At 41.9% G+C, this 19,016-nt stretch overlaps 1 protein-coding gene across 1 annotated transcript in view; it reads left to right on the top strand.

Moving 5' to 3' along the window:
• Nucleotides 1-14,894, top strand: part of agbl4 (AGBL carboxypeptidase 4) — a 400,664-nt gene extending 385,770 nt beyond the window's left edge. The window contains exons 11-13 of the mRNA XM_024421584.2: nt 4,129-4,291; nt 14,437-14,539; nt 14,633-14,894. Of these exons, the coding sequence (XP_024277352.1) occupies nt 4,129-4,291; nt 14,437-14,539; nt 14,633-14,744 (378 nt within the window). The 3' untranslated portion in view covers nt 14,745-14,894. The remainder of the gene's footprint in view (nt 1-4,128; nt 4,292-14,436; nt 14,540-14,632) is intronic.
• Nucleotides 14,895-19,016: the final 4,122 nt, after the last annotated feature.

The raw sequence follows: 19,016 nt of genomic DNA, 5'->3' as shown, positions 1-19,016 counted from the left end.
AATCATGTCCAATCAATTGAATTGATCACAGGTGGACTCCAATCAAGTTGTAGAAACATCGCAAGGATGATCAATGTGGGCAGGATGTACCTGAGCTCAATTTCGAGTCTCATAGCAAAGTCTCTGAAAACTTATGTAAATAAGGTTTGTTTTTTATTTGTATAAATTTGCAAAAATTTCTTAACCTGTTTTCACTTTGTCATTATGGGGTATTGTGTGTAGATTGATTAAATAAATCAAAATATTTATCAATTTTATAATAACGTTGCAAAGTTACAAAATGTGGAAAAGGTCAAGGGGCCTGAATACATTCCGAAGGCACTGTATATGTCTCCCCAATGTTTATTGAAAAGATAAATAAATATATAAATGCAACAGAAAACTATTTCAAAGATTTTACTGAGTTACAGTTCATATATGTAAATCAGTCAATTTAAATGAATGTATAAGGCCCTAATCTATGGATTTCACATGATTGGGAATACAGATATGCATCTGTTGGTCACAGATACCTTAAAAAAATAAGTACAGGAGTGGATTAGAAAACCATTCAGTATCTAGTGTGACCATTTGCCTCATGCAGCATATCTCCTTCGCATAGAGTTGTTCAGGCTGTTGATTGTGGCCTGTGGAATGTTGTCCCACTTCAATGGCTGTGCAAAGTTGCTGGATATTGGACGGAACTGGAACACGTTGTCGTACATGTCGATCCAGAGCATCTCAAATGTACTCAATCGGGACATGTCTGGTGAGTATGCAGGTCATGGAAGAACTGGGACATTTTCAGCTTCCAGGAATTGGGTACAGATCCTTGCAACATGGGGCCGTGAATTATCCTGCTGAAATATTAGGTGATGGCGGCGGATGAATGCCAAGACAAGGGGCCTCAGGATATCGTCACGTTATCACTGTGCATTGAAATTGACAAAATGCAATTGTGTTCGTTGTCCGTAGCTTATGCCTGCCCATACCATTATGCCTGCCCATACCATAACTCCATCGCCACCATGGGGCACTCTGAATTGAACGTTGTGAACAGCAAAACGCTCACCCACACGTCACCATGCACATGGTCTATGGCTGTGAGGAAGGTTGGATATGCTGCCAAATTCTCTAAAACGACGTTGGAGGCGGCTTATAGTAGTGAATTTAACATTCAATTTAACATTCAATTCTCTGGCAACAGCTCTGGTAGACATTCCTGCAGTCAGTATGCCAATTGCACACTCCCTCAACTTGAGACATCTGTGGCATAGAGTACCACAGTAAGAGTCATAATACCCATAAACCCTAGTGGTCAAACAAGAAAAAGCTCCAATTGTCACCCCCCCCCATAGGGGATTTTAGAAACTCTTAAAATAAAAGCTGTGTTTCGTGTAGGCTTACCCTGGCGTGACGTTTTGATAACTGTGTCAATCTCTCTAGGACAAGGTGACTTATCAATATATTCATCTGTATTTACCCCCCAAAAATGAAATGCTAATTAGCTGATAATGTGGCTATCATAAAGAGCTACAAATGCCATGGTGATCTGGACAAGACTGCCGAATCAAGGCAAAGGTAAGAATCTCTGGATTAACTATCTATTGTTAGGTAAATTTAGTAATACATTGGCTAAATGTCTTTAAATTTACAATTTTGCAAACTGTCTTGTGCAAGTTTTAAATTGACACTACATGTTAACAAAGGGGTCAGCTAGAGATGACATTCAAGAGCTTGCAGAGATTTGTAGTCTTGCATGATGTCTCCTTTGAAACTAATTAGCATTTTCCAATCTGTAACTAGAGACGACTATATTGATGAAAGTCACCTTGTCTGAGTGTCACGTTCGTTTGTAGAGAAGGACCAAGGTGCAGAACAAACACTACTTAAATATGATCCCCAATTAGAGATAACGATTACCAGCTGCCTCTAATTGAGAATCATACAAATCACCAACATAGAAACATGAAAACTAGAACACCCACATAGAAATAATAAACTAGACTAACCCCCCAGTCATACCCTGACCTACTCCACCATAGAAAATAAGGACTCTCTATGGTCAGGACGTGACACCGAGAGAGATTTACATTGTTATCATAACGTCACGCCAGGGTAAGCCTACAAGAAACACAACCCTTATTTTAAGGGTTTAAAATTCTAAAATTCCCCATGGGAAAATGAATGGTGGAAAAACGATTGGAACCATTTCCCTGTTTGACCGCTAGGTTTTATGGGTATTATGACACCACTGTGGGGCTCTATTGTGTTGTCTGACAAAGTTACGCATTTTAGTGGCCTTTTATTGTCCCCAGCACAAGGTGCACCTGTGTAATGATCATGCTGTTAAATCAGCTTCTTTATACGCCACAACTGTCTGGTGGATGGATTATCTTGGCAAAGGAGAAATGCTCACTAACAGAGGTGTAAACAAATTTGTGCACAAGATTTTTGAGAAATAAGCTTTTTGTATTTCTGGAACCAACAGGACCCTGAAAATCTTTTACCCCCAAGCCATAAGACTGCTAAATAGTTAACCAAATACAGTGCTGTGAAAAAGTATTTGCCCCTTTCTGATTTTCACTTATTTTTTATACTGAATGTTAGCAGATCTTCAACCAAAACCTAATATTAGATCAAGTGATCCTGAGTTTACAAATAACAAAAATTGATACTTAATTAAATAAAATAACGAAGTTATGCAACACCCAATTCCCCTGTGTGAAAAGGAATTGCCCCTTACCACTCAATAACTGGTTGTGACACCTTTAGCTGGTTGACACTTTACCCCTACGCTAAGTTATTACTCATTGTGTATTTATTTGTGTTATTATCTTTCTATTCTTCTCTCTGTATTTTTGGGAAGGGCCCATATGTAAGCATTTCACTGTTAGTCTACACCTGTTGTTTACGAAGCTTGTGACAAATACAATTTGATTTGATTTTTGATTTGACAATGAGTACTTGTCTCTCAAATACATCGTTACAGTTGTTGGTTAGCTAGCTAGTGAAGCTAGTTTTTGCCATATTAGCATAGAAGTGACATCAGTAAAAACACCTCAAAACAAGACATGGTATCAAGGACAAGATAAAACTAGCTGAAACGAGCCACCTACAATTCTCCACATGGCAGCTTCGTGTCATTATTGCAAGCTATCTGGCCATCTGAAATCACAACTGATTGGACTTCTGCCCACATTGAAGCGCGCAAATTGCTTTCGCGACTTTGTCAGCTAACCTGTCTATACCGAGCTCTGTTGACATGGCCGTGCAGGTTTTTGTCGTAACAACTTTTGATAATTTAACATTTTGAGGTTGTCGTGGGTAGCAACATGCTAAATTAACATGACGAGCTGAATTAAATGTAAAAGGCTTTGAAAATAAAAATCTTGGTTTACACTCAGTGCTCCGTTGACATTTCAGATATTATTTTCGTGAGAAATCTTCGAAAACAGGAATTTCTAATTAATGTGAAAAGTGTATAATAAAATATGAAAATAATACATGTCGTGTATTCAAAATCGATATCCATCTTACCTCTATATTGTTTTATGTCCTGTGGAGTTGAGGAGAAAGATGACGAGTTCAATGGGAAAGTGAGCCTGTCAGGTAACGTTAACCAGTAGGCTTAATTCTTGCACAGAATCTAGCCAAATTGACGCAGTTCAATTTTCCAGATTTTTGACCATGTGTTCTCTGGCCTCCATTGATTTAGTCACCCTAATTCTGTCAATCCAAAAGTTTATAAACTCCAATAACTTTTTAACGGATTATGATAGAGACATGAAGTTTGGACCATTGGTTTTCGTAGAAGTATATTAACACAATTGTCCCATTGGTCAAAAATGCTCTTTTGATTGGACATGTATGCATTACAACAAGACCACAATGAGTTCTGTGGGAATTATTAGAATTAAGCATTGAAATTCACCAACATACACAAAGAAAAGGAGGACCAAGGCACTCTTCATATAATGAATTAAAATACCTTTATTTAAATGGCATGTTCAATGGAAACAAAGTTTAAAAACTCTGACGTGTTTCGGCTTCTATACACATATACTTTGTCACTTGTCTGACTAATTATTGATTTATAATGTTGGTAGAGTAGAATATTTTCTGTATTAACAGTGTTTCACTTCACAGTCCAACACGTCATTTAACCGTGACGTGGTGAAGGCTGGCACCGGGAGGCGCTTCCTGGGTGGCCTGCTGGACGACACGTCCTACTGCTACACCCTGGAGGTGTCCTTCTACAGCTACATGGCAGCGGGGAGCACGTCGCCCGTTCCCTACACAGAGGACACCTGTATCCTTCTCTCTCATTGTCATCAGGGTTCCCAGGGAGCCTGGCCGGGCCCCCGCCTCCTTCTGCCCACGCCTTCCCACCCTCCCCCGCTGGCTGATGGAGGAGAAAGGAGGGGAGGCATCAGGGGGAGAGACAGAGATGGAGCACACGACACGTGTACACGTGTATGTCTCCTCCCTCCCTCTCTCCCTCCACTAACTTCCCCAAACTTCAGAGCTTCACATCTCATAGAAAGCATGCTGTATTGGTGTCAGAGTTGATTGATAGTTACATCAATACACCCTGTCCATCCATGTAGGACAAGATATGCAACAGGAACAGAGGGGATTGTGTGTTGTGGTGCCTGGGACTAGGGTTGCAAATGGAGGGTATATTACTGGTGCCTGGGACTTGTGGGATGCAGGCTGCAGCACAGATTGGTTTAAAGGGAAATTGAGTGAGAGGTTCTGTCGTATATTGAAAGGCTCATGTCATTGAGCCAGCAAATCAGTGTACAAACACCAACAGTGTTTTGTGTTTTTGTGGACACCAACACGCATCGAAAACAGAATCCGATTTCTCCCTGAGAGCCCAGTCTGTGCACAGCGATTGGGCACTGTGGGCAGATTGAATTTGTGTCTTCTTGAGGGAGATACTCTGGACTACAAAAGGTCTGATTCTCCAAATCAATGCTACTCCTGAGTAGACAAAAGCCAGACCTGTGCAGATGTCTTGGCCAGTGAAATTATCTGGGCCGTGTCTGTACACCATGCAACAGAAAAGCCGTCTGTAGAGCCCACTAATGAGGGCTGATGGTGATAATGTCAGTCTATTGTACTGGTTCTCCATCCCCCAGCGTTTATCCACACTGCCTGCCCCTATAGTAACAACCTCATTTAGGGCCAGACGAGAGCCTATTGATTTCCTAGTCATTATTGGAGGCCTGGCTCGATCGACAGGCAGTACAGGGCTGAGATGTAGACGAGTCAGGTCAGCTCTTATCCACCTGAACGCTGCCTTGCTCTTTTGTTCAGCCAGATACGTAGTGACAGTGGGAAGGCAACACCTGCCCCATTGATTTTGTTTACAAAAGAGGTAGAGAGCATGTGTGTTCTGCTTTTGTTGTGATGAAGAATAGAATACAGCAGGCCTGTTAATTGCATAGTCTTTTGTACACTCCAAATGCATTCAGGGTTAAATGTGTAACCTTTATTTAACCAGGCAAGTCAGTTAAGAACAAACTCTTATTTACAATGACAGCCTACTCCGGCCAAACCCAAACTACGCTGGGCCAATTGTGCGCCGTCCTATGGGACTTCCAATCACAGCCGGATGTGATACAGCCTGGATTCAAACTAGGGACTTTAGTGATTTCTCTTGCACTGAGATGCAGTGTCTTAGACCGCTGCGCCACTCGGGAGCCTTAAAAAATAAATAGGCATTAAATAGACATTCTCTACAGACTAAAATGTTCCTTCAGATTAACTTGTTTTTAGCCATTTTAACAAACTTTGTTGGAAAAGAGGAGACACGTCTCAGATCCATGGGATAGAGAAGAAGCAGAAAACCAGAGTGGTGTGGATTCAGCCTACAGGCAGAAAAGTGTACTATACAGTGCCCATATTCCCTGTTTTGAGATGAGAGGAGATGTTCTGTGTACCGTAAGTGCCCTCTAGTGCCAGGAGGGTGAGGTGTCTGTGTGTGGCTCAGCTCCATGTGGCTCTGTCCCTGCCTGCCTTGTATCACACTGTAGACAACCCACTGCCAGCAACCCTTATATACAGGGCATCCATTCACTTCTTTGTTAAATTATTTATTTATCTTGTGTTTATATCAAAAGGGCTGTAAAGCCTTCTCATCTCACTCAATGTTTTCCCCCAACCCAGTGCTCCACTGAACTGTCAAGTCCAAGGCCTAGTTGGCTGGCTCGCTATAATAAGAAACCCATTCATGTAGAATTACACTGCCTCCAGGACATTCTTTTCCCTTAGTGTCAGAGAGGGGATGGAAACAAAAAAAATCTCTTTACTGTGTGTGGAAAGAGTCATAATTTACCCGTGATGCTCCTCTCCTTGAAAATGTTCCTTTCTTTGTTTCCCACATAAAAGAGCTGTGCTGTACAGAGGAGACAGTTGGAACAGAGAGGCTGCTGTAATATGTATGCACATAGCATAACCACGGTGATAGCCACACACTGCAAGTGCATAACAAGTCCCTTGATTATTTGTCACTGTGCAGTGGGCTTAAAGAAAGAGATAAGGAAACAGAACAGAGCTGCTGCGGTCCGTCACACCCCCTTTATGCTTCTGGAGTAGCAGTGTTTACTGGCTGTCTTTGTTGGTCTCTCTGCGCTAAAGTATGCTGGCTGAAAGCAAGATGGATGAGGTGAGGTAATAATGTAAATGGAAGAACATTATATAGGAATACCATGGAGGCGAGCCTAGTGGGTGATCGGGATGTGGGGGGGCTGAGTCATGGTAGGGGTTGGGGGCCCTGCTGGAGGCAGGCAGGAACAGGCCTGGGGGATGTGTGTAGCTGGGCTTGGGGAGGGGGAGTGTCAGCACTACGCAGGGAGAGGGCAGCGGGGACTTCGTGTAGAGCAAAGATTGGGGTCAGACAGGTTGAAGGGACCAGCCATGTCGCTTTTTACTCCCCGGTGATCTGGTCTATTGAGCGTGCAAATCATCAACAAAGACCTTGATGCTTTGCAACCCCCCTCCCGCTCTAAAAATGAATGAATTATAAATAAATCATTACCTGGACACCCAAATGAATCCCCCCTTCTCCTGTTTAAAGCCTGTTATATTAAATGAAGTGCCCATTTTGACACGTCCCTCTGTGCACTCTCTGTGACGTCTATTAAGATTTAACACACTTAACCCCCCCCCTCCCAAAAAAATGTCTCAAGGTTTCACCATCATTGGAAAGCCCTAGTTATTTGGTTGCTTTGACAAAGTCATTTCTGAAGGCTATTATTTATTTCATATGATTAGTGATACATTTTTAAGGTAAAGAAAAAAAACCTGTCCTTACGTTGTCCACCCTATTACGTGAACTGAATTCTCATTTTAATATGGTGAAACTATTCCTTTAAAAATATTTTTTTAACAAACATTGAACATCTAATAATCAAATCATAGTGGAAAAGCAGATGAGCTAGTTCTACTCTTTTTGGCCATTTTCTGGTGTTTTGTGGTGGGTCAAGCATAACACGTCAAACCTGTTACCCATCATTTTACCAATACATTTTTTTTGTTAAGCTTGCATTCAGTTGCCCTTCCCTGTTGCACACAACAAGCTTCTATTCCCCCTGTCTCAAGGGGATGTATGGCTGATTTAAGAGGAAATCATCAACCCTGTTACGGTCAACCCTTTCGCTTTATTTATTTGGCACTTAACAGGAACTTACTATAGTCTTTTCTTTTTTTTTACCTTTTGAGGTGGAAACAGTGTTTTTTTATTAAGTTGAACATGTGCTCTTCATGACAGAATGTAATAATTTGGTGAAATCAACAACACCAAAATCACCAAGTTACACTACCCAAAATGGACTAATTTGATGGAAGGACCTTGTAGTCACCATAATTGAAATGTTAAAGGGCAATTCTGCCACTTTTCAACATCATATTCATTATCTCCTGCACAATACTAGTATCTACATATGTTGAAAATGGCCCGTTTCTGTGATTAAAAAGATAAGATGAAAGATCCGGATCAAACTTAAGAAAAACGGTTATTTTCAAAAACCTGCAACAGGTTTCCAGCCAGAGAGAGGGTCTTTTCTTGCTCCCCACGTCAATGCGAATTTCATATTTTCCAAATTCACAGATTTTTCCTTACTTTCCTTCCCCCGTCTATGGTCACCCAGGTCTAAAAGGCTCATTATATTGAATGAGCAAGCTGTGAATGTTCCACGCCAGAGCAGTTGGAATATTCTCGGTCGTTTAATGATTTCACCACCTGTAATCTTGCACGAAATGGAGAGAAACAATGTTTCATGCTGAGAATTCACTGAGGCATTTGCTTTGTTCTTAGACTGATGTCCTATTGGGAAGATTCCACTGTGGCTTCATAGGACTGGTGTCCCTCTGAGTCTATAGTCTCTGTGTGCTGGTCTGTTATGGCTCTCCATGGATAGGGATTGGCAACATTGTGAAGAGATGAGTACTCAAACAGAGGAAGGTACAATACCAACCTCTTGCTCAAATACTTTGTGGTGGAGCTGTTTTCTTAAAATAACTTCAAAAAATATATTATTCAAAATGTTATGTCTTACTTCAAGTATGTAATTTATAATATATCTGAAGTAGGACAGAGCAGACACATTTGGTCTACCTTTCTGTCAAGGTTATTCTATTTTCTCATTTAGGTCATTGTGGAGGTTTTCAGGTTATTCTATTTTCTCAATCAAACTTGATCTTTTTGATGAGGTATACACACTGTAATGTCAGAGCATCATTAACAGGGAGACCAGACAGTGTGAATGTTGAGAGAATCTGGGACCTTATTCAAAACCCAGCTTGATGCTTTGACTGGGAGAGCAAGTAATCTGTGACTTTCATGTCTTCCCACTTTTAGTTTTTTTTTATAGAACTTTACACAATGCCTTCTATCTATTTAAAGTAAGATGATGAGGGTTGATTGGACAATGGACTCCAGCGCTAGCTATGTCATGTGACCAGACATGCCAGTGGTGAGAGGGAGCTATGCGTTGCCCTTTTTACTCTTGAGTTAACAAGTCCAGCGCTGGGCTGAAGAAAGACAGCTCCTTGTCCCGGCGGTGTGCCATTTCCCCCTGTCCTTTAGGCTCCAGTCCAGACGGCTACTGAAAGACCTATTATCCCCGGGTCTCACCATAAAAGTCTCACTCAATCAAGCATGGCCATGTTGTCAAACCCTTAGTTTGGTATCACTGCCTCACTTAAGTGTTGTGCTGTCCTGAACACGTTCCATACACATAAATTGATACAGCACGAGGAGCACAATGTGGAACCGGACAGCTCGGTGGTTCCTCCTGGCTTCAACATCAATCACCAGCCCACAGAAGACGGCACGGCCTGACAGCTAGCTGCAGTCTGGGAGATCACTCTGACAACAGCAATACATTGGCACACGCAAAGTATGGGAGCGTGACTCACACAGGGACATTTGAATACCAAACCTGCCAATTGAACATTTCAGGCTTCGCTAATCATGACACTTAGTTGATGGACAGTGACAAGTAGGCAGATATTCTCCCACAGTTGCAGTAATATGCTCCTCAGATCATCATTAGACGTGATAGGATTCTCTCAATTGTTGACTTATTTTCTTTCTCCTTTCCATTAAATCACAGGGTAGGCTTACTTTTATCCACAAACAAATATAATTAGGAATTTCATGCCATTCAAAACCCTATTAGTTGACTTGCGTGACAGTGTACATGGAGTCTTAAATGAAGTTTCCTTCATCATCCCTACTGGCTTTTAGACAGACAGATTAGATAGAGGTCATCTGATGCTGCTCAGCCAGTGGCTCTGAGAGCTTTATGGCATGAGATGTACGTACTTACCAATCTAGCCACTGGACATATCTGCTGCCTGCCCTCTGCACCTCTTAAGTGACGGACACTGGACAGACTCCAGACCTGCAGCACTCAGGGCTACTCCTTATCACTGCTGTCAGTCCCCATTAGGAGTCTGCTGAAGATGAGGCCCTATCTGATAGCTGTGTGTGTGTGCATGTGCGTGTGTGTGTGTTCATGCGTGTGTATGTCTTTGTTACTGCATGGATGCCTGTGTTTTGTGTCTGGATGTCTTTAAGGGGGAGAACAGGTGTTGGATGTCTAATGAATGAAGCATTACACATTAGCTACAAAGTTTCTTATAGGAAAAGGACACAAGGTCTTTGAACATAGTTTAGCTGCGGGGGGAAAACATGCTCCCTTTGTGCACCGCTGTTTACTGTTTTAATTAGCATTGTTAATTGGCTCTTTGTATCACCCTGGTGACAGGCCTGTCACTTGATGGTATTGATGGCGCTGATGTCCCTAATTTGTCTTCTTGTTAGGGATGGTCTGCTGTGGACGCTGGTGTTTTGTTCCTTGTCATTGGGGCATCATTGTCCGTCTGTCTGTTTAGACTGGGCACATGACACTGAAAGCAGATAAACAGCTTGGTAAACAAATCATCTGTCGTATCTGCTGTGGAGTGTCCATTTTCCCATTGTCTCGTCACCTCATCAGCCCCATGGTGGCTTGTCCTTGAGTCACAACAAAGGCCTTTATCGATCCTACAAGAGGGTAGAGGAGATATTAAAGCCCCTCATGCTCCAAAGCTGGTGCAGTATCCTCTCTGCCATACTGTAGATCTGGCAGGCCAGAGCACCCAGCACAACTCTCCTCTTCTCATTGACCTGACATTCCAATGTACCAAAAGTTGAGTTCCTATCACCTTACCCAACAAGCACCACAAAGACGTCCTCTCTGAGCTTTACTGTAGTCTACCTCCGCTGTCCAGTTCTCCATCTGATAACACAATGAAGCACACCCTAATTTACCACCAAATTTCTTGCCATGTTTCCCGAGGACATCCTGTATTCCCTGGCCTGTCCTCTTTGTGAGTTACAGTAGAATGGACTGCTATTGAGTTCAGAGCCAGCTGTCTAGTGTCCAGTCGTTTAGCCTGATGTCCTGCGTTTGTCTCCAGGCAGGGAGATTTAGTATAGAAATTATCCTGAGAGGAAGATATTGTCCATCTTGGCAGGGAAGGTCCTTCAGGGAAGGCTTATTTTCTGCCTGACTGTGCCAATGGGCCTACTTATATTGGGCAGCCTTGTTTTCTATGGAGACAAGGAATAGGAAGGAACTTTGATAGTAATATAGAAATTCTGATGTGCACCTTCATTCTGAAAGGGAAAATGTACTGTCTAGGTGGAATGTGACATTTTGTGTCAGTAAAATACTTACATATTGCCAACTGCATACATTTGTTTCTTTATGCACCATTGCAGGAAGGGCTGCCAAACTTCCACCCCCCTTGATTATGCAACACCTTTCCCTCCTGCCTGGTGTGTTGAGTTGATGTTTTGGAACTTTCCGCCCTCCTTCGCGAGCTGCCCTCAGGCTGTGCTTTGGCAGAGTCCTCACTTCCTGCCGCTAGCAGCTCATCCCGACTGCTCTGGTTGCCCTTGGCAACAGGTCAGCAGCCAATCAGGGTGTTGGAGTGTCCCGCCCGCAGCTGTGATGCAGATGAAGTATTTTCCTTCCGATGCGGCCATCCATCACCAACTTCCTGTAATAGATGTGAGATGTGACATCACAAGCTGAGAGGCCATCTGCACTCCACGGGTTTCTGGGATATTTCTGTCATTGCTCAGAGCATGCGTTTGCGCTGGCACCGTTTGATCACGGGGTAACACAAAACTTTCCCAAGGTCAAAATGAAGATGTCAGGGATACATGAGGGACGGTGGTCTATCAGTGGCTGGAGAGGCTGGTGTAGGATAACCTTATGGAGGGCACTCTGGGTTAAAACAGACCTGTATTGGATTATAACAGTCTGGAGGACAAGTATGTTGTACTGCATCATGTCTTCAGAAGAATCCTCAAAATTATGGTACTCACTTCAGAGGATGGTCAACATGACATAAGGCTAGAGTTAAGATACTGCATGTTACCCTTCTAAAATAACTAGAGAAGAAGATTATTGTAACTATAGATGCATAGCAGGTTATGAGCCTAAAATAGTTAATGGCATGATGCAGAGGTTGTAGCGCCAGACAGATGGGTGTAAATACAAGAGCTGGAGCTGTGCGGAGAGTGCCCATCGACCGGCAGAGTGACGAATGGAGGCCCACAGAGACACCACCTTTCCAGGCTAAGGTGACTGAGTAGCAACAGTGGGGTATGGAAGGGGGATGAGGAAGGTACTGGCACTCAAAGCCAAAATAGGGCAAATGGGAGGCACCCTATACAGACAGTGTGGTGAAGAAGGTGCAACAGCGCCTCTTCAACCTCAGGAGGCTTGTCACCTTAAACCCTCACAAACTTTTACAGATGCACAATTGAGAGCATCATGCCGGGTTGTATCACCTCCTGGTACGGCAACTGCTCCGCCCACAACCGTAAGGCTCTCCAGAGGCTAGTGAGGTCTGCATAATGCATCACCGGGGGCAAACTACCTGCCCTCTAGGACACCTACAGCACCCGATGTCACAGGAAGGCCAAAAAGATCATCAAGGACAACAACCACCCAATCAACTGCCTGTTCACCCCGCTACCATCCAGAAGGCGAGGTCAGTACAGGTGCATCAAATCTGGGACCGAAAGACTGAAACACATCTTCTATCTCAAGGCCATCAGACTGTTAAACAGCCATCACTAACACAGAGAGGCTGCTGCCTACATCAAAATCATTGGCCGTTACTCATCTCATTTTTAAAATGTAACCTTTATTTAACTATGCAAGTCAGTTAAGAACAAATTCGTATTTACAATAACGGACTACAAAAAGGCAAAAGGCCTCCTGCGGGGAAGAGGGCTGGGATTTTAAAAATAAGTAAAATATAAATATAGGAAAAAACATCACGACAACACTACATAAAGAGAGACCTAAGACAACAACATAGCATGGTAGCAACACAACATAACAACAACATAGTAGCAGCACAAAACATGGTACAAACATTATTGGGCACAGACAACATCACAAAGGGCAAGAAGGTAGAGACAACAATATATCACACAAAGCAGCCACAACTGTCGGCAAGAGTGTCTATATTCTATACCATCTATTGCATCTTGCCTATACCGCTCAGTCATCGCTCATTCATATATTTATATGTACATATTATTATTCCGTCCCTTTACTTAGATTTGTGTGTGTTAGGTAGTTGTGGAATTGTTGATTACTTGTTAGATATTGCTGCACTGTCAGAACTAGAAGCAGAAGCACACTCACATTAACATCTGCTAACCACGGGTAGGTGACCAATACAATTTGATTTGATTTGTCTTCTTTGTTAATCTATGACATGTTAGCTTCCATACAGTGTGATGTGTGTGCACGTGCATGTGTTCACTGAAAAGACACAAAGGCATGGACCTCCACCCAGACACTCAATTCAGCCCAAGGATGGATTGTTTATGAGTTAACAGCTTTGGATAATGGGATTTCACCTACAAGGCCTTGGATTTATGTTTCCTAGGTAATATCTGAGCGTTGAAAGGAATAATAATACAAAAAATACACTTTCTTTTTATATTTTTTTCACGGGCACTTGTTTCAATCATAGAGGTGTGACAGATAGACAGGTCATATCTGAACATCAACAAGGAAATGACAAGAGGTGAACAATTATGTCTCTGTGTCATTTCATCATTTTGGTCTGTCTGGTAAAGAATATATTCATAACAGCACCTTCACTGGGGAACCTATGTGTCCATCTTTGATGAAATATGGATTACTGGTAGTTGTCACTCATTTTTTTCTTGTTCTGGTCCTATGAATTATAATCGTACATGAGGGAATTTTTTCTCATCGTTTTCCCTATTGTCTTAACAGTATTTATGTGTGTAGTGATTCGTGTAGATTGACCAGCATTTAAAAAAAAAATGTTTTCTACATTTTGCCTTAATCTAAATTATTTTGTTATTATCTGTGTTTGTGATCTAATCCAGCTCAGCGTCATGGCAACAGCATGCAGAGTAACCACACAGTTTTATGATCAAGTGTCTCAAGTTATTGATGCCTTCCATAATGTGGTGGGGGCTGGGGGCTAGACTTGTGAATTTTTAAAAAGCCTGGGCGGTAAGTAATTGCCACTGTGATGCCTTCCACCTTCGTGTTTTTGGCTGATGCAGTTGATTTACCCCCACTAAGTGTGGAACACAGTGTGTTGTAGCCTGGTAATTTATACGCCACATTTCTCTACTGGTTATTGCTTAGTTATTTACTGCAAATGGTTCTATTTGTTCTGTGAGGAAGAAACTAGGGCTTTATTTATTTATTTATTTCAATTAATAGTAGAGCGTCAGAGGCAGGATTTAGAGGCTTTGTGAAATGAAACAGTGTAACTCCAGTAAATGCCTCCCAGCCAGGGAGAAATGGCCTTGTTGTTGACTAAACTAAAGGCTAACAGCGCCATATGTTCATGTTATAGGGAAGAACCTTAACATGGTCCCCTCAGACATGAAGCTTGGAAGAAATGTTGCCCGCACCTTCCTCGACTACTACAGGCACAACAACTTCATTGATGACAACAAACTACAAATCTCAAATCACATCAACAGGTAGTGTTTCTAATGACACATTTCAATAACTTGTCCAGTTTACATCCTATTTGTTTAACTTGATAATATTCACTAATGTTTTTGTGTCCTCAGTATGGAGGTATTGTCCCAGGGTCGACAGGGGAATGGAAATGGGAATGGGAGGACTTCTGGGAGTGAGAGAAGAGCAGAGAGGAAGAACCAGAGTATCACAGGAGAGTACTAGACACCTGGCAATAACATACTGGAGAGACCAGTCCAGTCTGACCACTGTATAAGGTTCCTGACTCACAGCCCTACACTATATCCACACAGCCCTACACTATATCCACACAGCCCGACACTATATCCACACAGCCCTACACTATATCCACACAGCCCTACCATATCACAGCCCTACACTATATCCACACAGCCCTACACTATATCCACACAGCCCTACACTATATCCACACAGCCCTCCTATATCCACAGCCCTATATATCCACAGCCCTACACTATATCCACACCCTAGCCCTACACTATATCCACACAGCCCACTACACTATATCCACACAGCCCTACACTATATCCACACAGCCCTACACTATATCCACACAGCCCTACACTATATCCACACAGCCCTACACTATATCCACATAGCCCTATATCACTATATCCACACAGCCTACACTACACTATATCCACACAGCCCTACACTATATCCACACAGACCTACACTATATCCACACAGACCTACACTATATCCACACAGACCTACACTATATCCACACAGCCCTACACTATATCCACACAGCCCTACACTATATCCACACAGCCCTACACTATATCCACACAGCCTTACACTATATCCACACAGCCCTACACTATATCCACACAGCCCTCATGAAAATTAGGTGCATCAGCCCAAGACAAAGGATGCAATTTCACAAACGGATCACTTTTGGATAACATGTTAATTGGAGGATATTTACCCATGGAACTTCATTAGAGCAAGTTGCTCTGACTGTATGAAATGTATGGGATGAATCAAGCTGACACATATACATCTCACGTTCCATTTGAGGCCTTCATACATCATTCATATATTTTACCACAATGTGCTTTTTCCATTATAGGTATTGCTTTTTATTCAAATGTATTCACGCATGTCATTGAAAATAAGTGCATGTGTTTTCTCTTGTAAGTAACTTATTTTGTGTTTATCTTGCAGTTCTGTATCCTACTCTATTTGGAGGGGTGTAATGGGAGGGGTAACCCATTTTTGTTTAGTCATGACCTTATCGGTATCTAAGTATTCTGTTGATAAAACTATGAAATATAACACACATTTGTAAGTTTGTGAAATTGATGTTCAGTCATTGTCAGTGCATTAGTTTACACAGGTGTTTGTGATTTAAAGGAAACAGACTTAGGGTCAATTTGATTTCAACTGAAGTCATTTCATGGATTATAATATAGAAGAAAATTCATGAATTTGAAATCCCTCTAGAAAATGATGGGTATCTATCAAGTATGAACTTGCCCTGAATTGACTGATATCCATTAATTTCCATATCTTACTGCAATGTAAACATCTATTCAACCTATCTGTTCAGAGCACAGAGTGCTTTTCACTGCATTATGTAAAACATCATCCATGGGATTTGCTCAACACAAAGGCATAAGTAGGAGAGCTAGAGAGAATGGTACATTAGTCAAGTGTGGCGTGAAGAACAACATGTAATTTTCAGACCAGTCATTTGGAATAAGTGAGGCAATCTGTCAGCATAAAAGCATACACAAAGGACTTTTACATGGTTGACGAGAAGATGGAGAGGCTGTACGAGAATGACGAAAGACATTTGTCTTTTGATGCTTTCACTGAACATGTGTCAGATCTGGACCTGTCCAACACTAAAGTGCATGTTAGCGCATCTCTCTCTCTCTTGCACATGCACACACACACACACGCACAAGCACACACACACACACACACACAAACAAACTGCATGCACACACACAGGAAAATGCTTCCTTCTATTCAAAGTGCACGGTCCCCACTGTGCTGCTATCATTTTAAGCTTTATGTAGAGATATTATTCTCTATTGCTTTCTCAATGAGACTGGGCACATTACTTTCTAATTAATTGTACACAGCTATGCATGCGAGAAGGTGAGAATTGTTAATACATTTTCTCTTCAATAGTCAAGAAAATTATATTTCTAATTAGCCATCCTTACATTTGTTATGCATTATTTAGCCTCTTGCCAAATCCCAGAGGCTCTTGTTTATCTAAGAGGATGGTTAATTGCAGCTGCAGGTAGCCTAATGGTTAAGAGCAGTGGGCCAGTATCTGAAAGGTTGCTGGTTCAAATCCCTGAGACAACTAGGTGAATATCTGTCAATGTGCCCTTGAGTAAGGCATTTAACCTTAGTTGCTCTGGATAAGAGCATCTGCTAAATTACTCAAATGTAAAAGCTGCAAACAAGTCTGTTTAGAGCCCCGCTGTGGTCAGTGTCACCCTGTATATAACAAAGCCAGTAGAGGTTGGTGTGTATAACTACTCATCTAAAGGATGATCATGAATGCAAGACTAATGTGGGGTAGGACTGGAAGTTAGTTTTTCTAAGCATAAATAAAATAAATGCATGGCATGATCTAAAGTCCACTTATTTGACCGCTCTGCGGCTCTCATCATTTATCAGGACATTGTAACTATTTATTCTCAATCTGCCCAATAAATGGTTTTGGACTTTTGTTGAATCCACTGAACACAGTCTACAAAATGCAGATTGATTGAATTCCAGTTTTATTTTCCCCCAAGAGTCACATGACCACCAATATCTTTGCTTTGCTAGAGTCAGAGTAGCTCAGAAGGTGTTGTATGCTGAAGCAGTGCAGACAATTGAGAAGGATGGGTCCAAGGATAAGGGATCCTGTGAGTAGTAGATCTGTGCCAGCACAGAGGGATAGGTTAATGAGTAATATATGCTTCAGTATGGTTGGCTTCTCTGCGTTCATAGCAATGGTTATCAACTGTGCTGCAGAAATGGAACATAAATCGCAGAAAATGGATGTTGTGGTGGCAGCTCCAGGGAAGTATTTGGGTATACGAGACGAGATTTGACTTTAGAAGAGTTACTTACTGGATGTGTTGAGTGGTGGTGTCCCTTTCTCCCAGGCCATTTGCATGGTACAGGAACAGATAAGGTCAAGGTAATGGAATGAGGTAGTGGGTTTTTAATGTTTAATGTTAATGTTTTAGTGTAGGGTTAGTTGGAAGAGTGTTTTTTGTATATACAGTACCAGTCAAAAGTTTGGACACACCTACTCATTCCAGAGTTTTTCTTTATGTTTTATTATTTTCTACATAGAATAATAGTGAAGACATCAAAACTATGAAATAACGCATATGGAATCATGTAGTAACCACAAAAGTGTTAAACAAATCAAAATATATATTATATTTGAGATTCTTCAAAGTAGCCACCTTTTGCCTTGATGACAGCTTTGCACACTCTTGGCATTCTCTCAACCAGCTTCATGAGGTAGTCACCTGGAATGCATTTCAACTAACAGGTGTGTCTTGTTAAAAGTTAATTTGTGGAATTTCTTTCCTTCTTAATGCGTTTGAGCCAATCAGTTGTGTTGTGACAAGGTAGGGGTGGTATACAGAAGATATCCCTATTTGGCAATAGACCAAGTCCATATTATGGCAAGAACAGCTCAAATGAGCAAAGAGAAATGACAGTCCATCATTACTTGATGACATGAAGGTCAGTTAATCTGGAACATTTCAAGAACTTTGTTTCTTCAAATGTAGTCTCAAACGCTATGATGAAACTGGCTCTCATTAGGACCGCCACAGGAAAGGAAGACCCAGTGTTACCTCTGCTTGAATCTCAAGTTCATTAGAGTTACCAGCCTCAGAAATTGCAGCCCAAATAAATGCTTCACAGAGTTCAAGTAACAGACACATCTCAGTATCAACTGTTCAGAGGAGACTGCGTGAATCAAGCTTTCATGGTCGAAATGCTGCAAAGAAACCACTACTAAAGGACACCAATAAAAATAAGAGACTTGCTTGGGCCAAGAAACACGAGCAATGGATATTAGACCGGTGGAAATCTGTTCTTTGGTCTGATGAGTCCAGATTTGAGATTTTTGGTTCCAACCGCCGTGTCTTTGTGAGACGCAGAGTAGGTGAACAGATTATCTCTGCATGTGTGGTTCCCACTGTGAAGAATGGAGGAGGAGGTGTGATGGTGTGGGGGTGCATTGCTGGAGACACTGTCTGTGATATATTTTGAATTCAAGGCACACTTAACCAGCATGGCTACCACAGCATTCTTCAGTGACACATCACCCTATCTGGTTTGCGCTTAGTGGGACTATCATTTGTTTTTCAACAGGACAATGACCCAACACACCCCCAGGCAGTGTAAGGGCTAGTTGACAAATAAGGAGAGTGATGGAGTGCTGCATCAGATGACCTGGCCTCCTCAACCCCATTG

The sequence above is a fragment of the Oncorhynchus tshawytscha genome, linkage group LG05 (genome assembly GCF_018296145.1).
Source record: "Oncorhynchus tshawytscha isolate Ot180627B linkage group LG05, Otsh_v2.0, whole genome shotgun sequence".
NCBI classification, from domain to species: domain Eukaryota; kingdom Metazoa; phylum Chordata; class Actinopteri; order Salmoniformes; family Salmonidae; genus Oncorhynchus; species Oncorhynchus tshawytscha.
The sequence above is the reverse complement of the archived record's forward strand: the minus strand, read 5'-3'. Positions and strand labels throughout refer to the sequence as shown.